This window comes from Homarus americanus, unplaced genomic scaffold (assembly GCF_018991925.1).
Source record: "Homarus americanus isolate GMGI-L3 unplaced genomic scaffold, GMGI_Hamer_2.0 scaffold25827, whole genome shotgun sequence".
NCBI classification, from domain to species: domain Eukaryota; kingdom Metazoa; phylum Arthropoda; class Malacostraca; order Decapoda; family Nephropidae; genus Homarus; species Homarus americanus.
In genome coordinates, this window is record NW_024738300.1 from 11803947 (window position 1) to 11809946 (window position 6000).

The 6000-nt window shown below is 40.5% G+C and overlaps 1 protein-coding gene across 1 annotated transcript; it reads right to left on the minus strand.

Moving 5' to 3' along the window:
• Positions 1-265: 265 nt before the first annotated feature.
• LOC121873881 lies at positions 266-5772 on the minus strand. Its single transcript, XM_042377752.1, has 7 exons — positions 5623-5772; positions 4382-5308; positions 3492-3545; positions 3188-3334; positions 2540-2689; positions 1447-1506; positions 266-1201 (listed from the first exon to the last, which is right to left on the minus strand). The coding sequence occupies exons 1-7, from the start codon at positions 5632-5634 to the stop codon at positions 515-517; spliced, it is 2037 nt and encodes a 678-aa protein (XP_042233686.1). The 5' UTR covers positions 5635-5772; the 3' UTR covers positions 266-514.
• Between the last annotated feature and the right edge of the window lie 228 nt (positions 5773-6000).

The following is a 6000-nucleotide window of genomic DNA, read 5'->3' on the forward strand; positions in this document are numbered from 1 at the left end:
TTAATTGCAAAAGGTTAAACTAAAATAAAAACGACGGAAAATAAATCAAAACCGGAAAGAAAAAGGAACCAAACGGAAACGACAACAACAACAGAATGAAAGGTTTAATGTGATGACAGATGAAGAAAGGCAAAACAAACCTCAGGATTCTCTCGTGTATGAGCGACTTAACTCACCCGAACAGAACTGGCTTGAAATATTTAAATAAACTACTAAAGTAAGAAGTATTAGTTGTAAATGAGAGAGAGAGAGAGAGAGAGAGAGAGAGAGAGAGAGAGAGAGAGAGAGGTCTTCAAACGCAATACAACACAACACAATATCACAGGAATAATCAAACTTCAAAGTTGATTAAAAAGGAGAGTTAGAGATACTCAGTCGACTCCAGATGCACAAATACGAGAACATATCTATTCTACATGACTTTATCTTTCAGCTGATTGGTGTTAACGTTATTTATATACGAGTCTATATTTTTGGCGTAGAAAATCTCTCTCTGAGGATTTACAGAAGTGGATTAAAAGTAAAATTCCGTTAAGAATCCATAATCTTCCCACATTGGCTTGGTGCTGTTTTCTTGATCCATCTTCTCATACAGCCTAGAGTACAGGCGTCGTAAGTCGTGGTCAGCTGCGTGTTCCCTCAGTACCTCACACAGACACTTAACGAAATAAGTCCCGTTTCCTAAGTTACGTATAGCCATGACCCCCTCGACGGCCGCGTGGATAGTCGCCATGAAGGTGGGGACGTCAAGTAGTGCGTCAGTTTCTCTCTTCTCCATGTTTTGCCCTCGACAATAATTTGTGAAGAATATTTTAGGTTTGTTCTTCATGTAATGACATTTACTGTCAGTGAATAAATATCTAATATCTAATAAACTGAGTTTCTCGCAATCATTGCTATAAAATGTATAAGCATCACTGCCATGACTTAAGAAGAATATAATTAACGCGTCTACCTGGCCTAGTCTAGGATCATTTATGATCTTAATCAATTCATTCAAAGTTTTAGTCTTAGAGTAGTCCTGGCACACGAACACCTCATAACCCATGTTGTCGAACGTGCTTCTCAGATTCGTGGTATCGTGACACGCGCCCTGCCGCTCCCGTCCCCTTTGACCAGGGAAGGTGTAGTTGAAGACGTACACATGACCTCTGGGCTGTGACTGTGCACGATATACCAATGTTTGGCTCCGACACTCAATCTGTACAGAATTAACAAGATTTATAGCAATTATATGCACAATACAAAAAAATAAATAAAAGTTTTTTGATGATGAATATATAAAATAATAGCTCCATTTGTTCTTATAATATTAATCATGAGTTGTGGGAATATAAAAATAGTGGTTGAGCGCCGTCCCCACCCTCACCACCGCCCCAAGGAGGAGAGTAACACTGAGACGACACAGGTATAGTATAGCTGATCAGTAAAGGTGTTAATACTCACCCCTGAGCCAACACTTGTAACTGAGGATGAGGAGGAACTGATGGAGCCTCGGTTACGTTGCTGGAAGAAGATCATTGACGTTAAGAGGCAGTTTACTTCAGGTTAATAACTAGAAAAAATAAATGGACACTAGAGACCTAACGATATATAATAGAAACACACTGTACTCGATTATCTTCACTTCCTAGACTGAACAATAAGGTGTTCAATGACTCATTCTAAAAGTGACTATTAATTACTACCAAAGGATGGAAATAACTTAAGCTATAGAGTTTTATTAATTTTTAACTCTATGTTTTTATAGTTTGTGAAGAAAAAGTTGTGTGGATACATTAAAACCGTATAATAAATAAGATTACCTGAAGATTAAACCCCTAGCATATTTCACCTAGTGATTAAACACCTTGAAGCTACCTGGGAGAGTTAGGTTAGGCTAGATTAGGTTACCTTAGGTTAGATTCGGTTAGATTATGTTAGCTTAGGTTAATTAGGTTAGCTAAGGTTAGTTTAGGTTAGGTTAGCTATGGTAGATTTTGTTAGGTTACGTTAAATTAGGATAGGTTATATTAGGTTAGGTTAGGTTAATATTACGGTAAAATAAGCTAGGAGGGTTAGGTTAAGTTAGGTTAATATTACGGTGGAATAAGCTAGGAGGGTTAGGTTAGGTTAATATTACGGTAAAATAAGCTAGGAGGGTTAGGTTAAGTTAGGTTAATATTACGGTGGAATAAGCTAGGTGGGTTAGGTTAAGTTAGGTTAATATTACGGTGGAATAAGCTAGGAGGGTTAGGTTAAGTTAGGTTAATATTACGGTGGAATAAGCTAGGTGGGTTAGGTTAAGTTAGGTTAATATTACGGTGGAATAAGCTAGGTGGGTTAGGTTAAGTTAGGTTAATATTACGGTGGAATAAGCTAGGAGGGTTAGGTTAAGTTAGGTTAATATTACGGTGGAATAAGCTAGGTGGGTTAGGTTAAGTTAGGTTAATATTACGGTGGAATAAGCTAGGTGGGTTAGGTTAAGTTAGGTTAATATTACGGTGGAATAAGCTAGGTGGGTTAATCTTCAGTTAATCACAGACGTATGAAATCTCACCTCCTTTGAGTGGCCTTTACTCTTCAGGTGATCCAGGAGGGTGCCGGGGCTGTTAAATCTCTTCCGGCAGATTATACAGTGATAAGGTTCTGTCTTTGTATCAGTCATTACCACCTCATTCCTTTCCATCGCTTCCTTCACTAAATCAGTCTACACAGGTGAATGGGGAAGCTATTAATATTTTCATGGTTAAATACAAAAAAAGTGAAACCTCTATTTAACGGACTGTATGGAGAGGAAAGTCCATAATATCGAGGGTCCGTTATATGAGAACCCTCCATCTAACGGACTATATAGAGTAAAGTTCATTATATCGAGGGTCCGTTATATGAGAACCCTCCATCTAACGGACTATATAGAAGAAAGTTCGTTATATTCAGGGCACATTATATGCGAAACCTCCATTTAAATAACTATACAGTGAATTAAGTCCGTTATATCGAGGGTCCGCTAGATATGAAAACCCCCATCTCACGGATTATGTGGAGAGAGACTCCCGTTATATGGAGGTTTCACAATATCAATTTAATCCATTAGTAAATTCAACATCAAACATTCACTGACTTCAAACAAAAGTTTCTTGTCAACAATATTGAATTATTTATCTTTATCATCAATCACTTAACCCACTAATGAGCCATTTTATACCATAGGCTGTTGTTGCTGTGGTGGTGAGGGGTTGTGGTGTAGTTCAGGCCCATCAAACAGCGGTGTTTGTAGTTGGTAGGTTGTTTGTTGAGTTACTTGTGCCGGATATCGCGTGGCCAGTGCAGATAGTGAGCTTACAAGATTAGCCTGAAAGGTATAATGTATACCTGCAGTGTCTTAATACATATTTAGATATTGTATATTTGTTTAGTGATTTTACTGAAGATTTACCTATACATATATTCATTCTGCGAGGTTGAATAAGCAGACATAACGACATCAACAGCATGTAAGACACACCTACCATGGCTAGAGAGCTCGCATCGTCCCAGGTCGGGTTATTCACCATCATCGCTTGCTGTAAGAGAGACACATCACTGACAAGCCGGTCGGATTAGTCGAAAAATAAATAGTCAATAACATACAGTATAGTTGTTTTAATAACCTGTAATACACACATGGAGGTCAGGTCAGTGTGTTGTATGTCTCGGCAATACTTTACAACGGTCTCACTCCTGGACCCCGTATTGTCGACAAATATTGTATGGTAGACAACGTGTTTCTTACCTCCAGAAAGTTAGAAATAACTATGAAGAGTGTTGCAGTTTTCATAATTGTATTTGCTGACTTTTTTCATTCAGAATACTAGTCATGTCCACTCGCAACATTTCGCCGACGCCATTTTGATTGTTTACATACAAACGCTTCCAGCGACTGATTCATTCATACGAATGCATATACGACATAAGGTGAATCAACCTAATATACCTAACCAAACAGAATATAAAATATTCATCATCGTTAGGTATAAGTTTAGGTTGGCTCATCAAGTAGCTGGACATGTTCGTATGTATGAAACGGTCGCTGAAGGCGTTTGTTTGTAAACAACAGATCAAGCGGGAAAGATGGCATCGGTTGGGCGTGATGGAAGGAAGTTTTTCTATATAAAAAGAACTACGGGTAAACAAAAATATGAAAACAATAATTCTTTGTTCTTTTCTGTGACTTTCTTGAATTAAAAAAAAAGTTATCATCAATACAATATTTGTCGACAGTAACTGTTTAGTTACACAAGTGTTGTAGAGTGTTACCGCTCTGGCAATATGACTGGTAAAGAAGAGTATAATATACTCTTTTTTACCAGAGCTGTAAATATTATTTACAGTTCTTTTTTCATACTAAGATCTTACTAACCTCAGGGGCTCTAGCCTTCACAGACGGCGGTTCAACTGCTGGAGTTGTGATGGGCGCTGGACCCTGCATGTCAGGCCCCCTCGACATAACAGGATTCTCCAGAGAGGTTCTGGCGTTCATTGTATATGGAGTTGTGATGGGCGCTGGACCCTGCATGTCAGGCCCCCTCGACATAACAGGATTCTCCAGAGAGGTTCTGGCGTTCATTGTATATGGAGTTGTGATGGGTGCTGGACCCTGCATGTCAGGCCCCCTCGACATAACAGGATTCTCCAGAGAGGTTCTGGCGTTCATGGCATATGGAGTTGTGATGGGCGCTGGACCCTGCATGTCAGGCCCCCTCGACATAACAGGATTCTCCAGAGAGGTTCTGGCGTTCATTGTATATGGAGTTGTGATGGGTGCTGGACCCTGCATGTCAGGCCCCCTCGACATAACAGGATTCTCCAGAGAGGTTCTGGCGTTCATTGCATATGGAGTTGTGATGGGCGCTAGACCCTGCATGTCGGGCCCCCTCGACATACCAAAAGGTAGGGATTGGCTGGGCTCATCATAAATCTGCTGCGCAATTTTCTTTTTCCTGTGGTCGTCACCTGCCAAGTGGTCCTCTACCGGGCGTGTCCCCGAAAGTTGGATGTTACATATAGTACAGGTCATGTTGGTCGTGCCACTAATGTTCTTTATTACTCCAGTTTTGGCAGCATCTTGTGTGGCACGTAGCAGAAGGTCGAGGAGTGATCTAGGAGGGTTGTTGTTGATGTTGATGATTGCATACCTGGCCCCAGCTTCTCTGTGCTTGGATCCCTGAAGGTGCTGTTTCACCGACTCCTCGCCGGCCAGCGGGGATTGACACACCGCACAGTGGAACGTTTTGTGTAAGCCAACATTACGCACCACACCTTCACTTAACGCCGTCTCCACCAGTGACTGTTACGTGATACATCAGAAACAACTATTTCATAGATTCTTTCTACGGATCACGTCAATATGAGGCACCCCATCTTATTTCACCTTAAGATTAAACATAGGTTAAGTTTTGTGAGGTATTCAGAAGCTTGTTATGACCCATTTTTACCTTGAATAATAATAAAAACCCTTCCTTTAAATTACATTTTCAAATAACTTGTATCTTGTTATTTATTTATTTATTTTTTATTTTATTGTGTGTGTGTGTGTGTGTGTGTGTGTGTGTGTGTGTGTGTGTGCGCGCGCGCGCGGGGGTTGGGTTAGCATCAACTCACCTGCCCGGACATGATGTAAGCGATGAGAGGTTAAATAGTTCGCGTTGTCTGGCCTCTGGACCTCCACGCCTGATGTTGTCTGGCCTCTGAACTTCCACACCTGATGCTGTCTGGCCTCTGGACCTCCACAATAACAACTCTGGGGATCACCTGAAAATTTGGCACCCCAGTTCATTTCACTTGATGATTAAACACCCTAACCCTAACGCTACTTTTAGGGGAAGTAAGCCGGGCGGGCTGCACATCACCTGATCTAAATGTACTAACACTGGCAGAGATAACAAAAGATAAAGAGTTACCTTATATTTTAATCAGGTAACACACTCTGGTGTCCTTTGATAAGATAAAAGCTGACTCACCCTCTATGTCATGATGGAA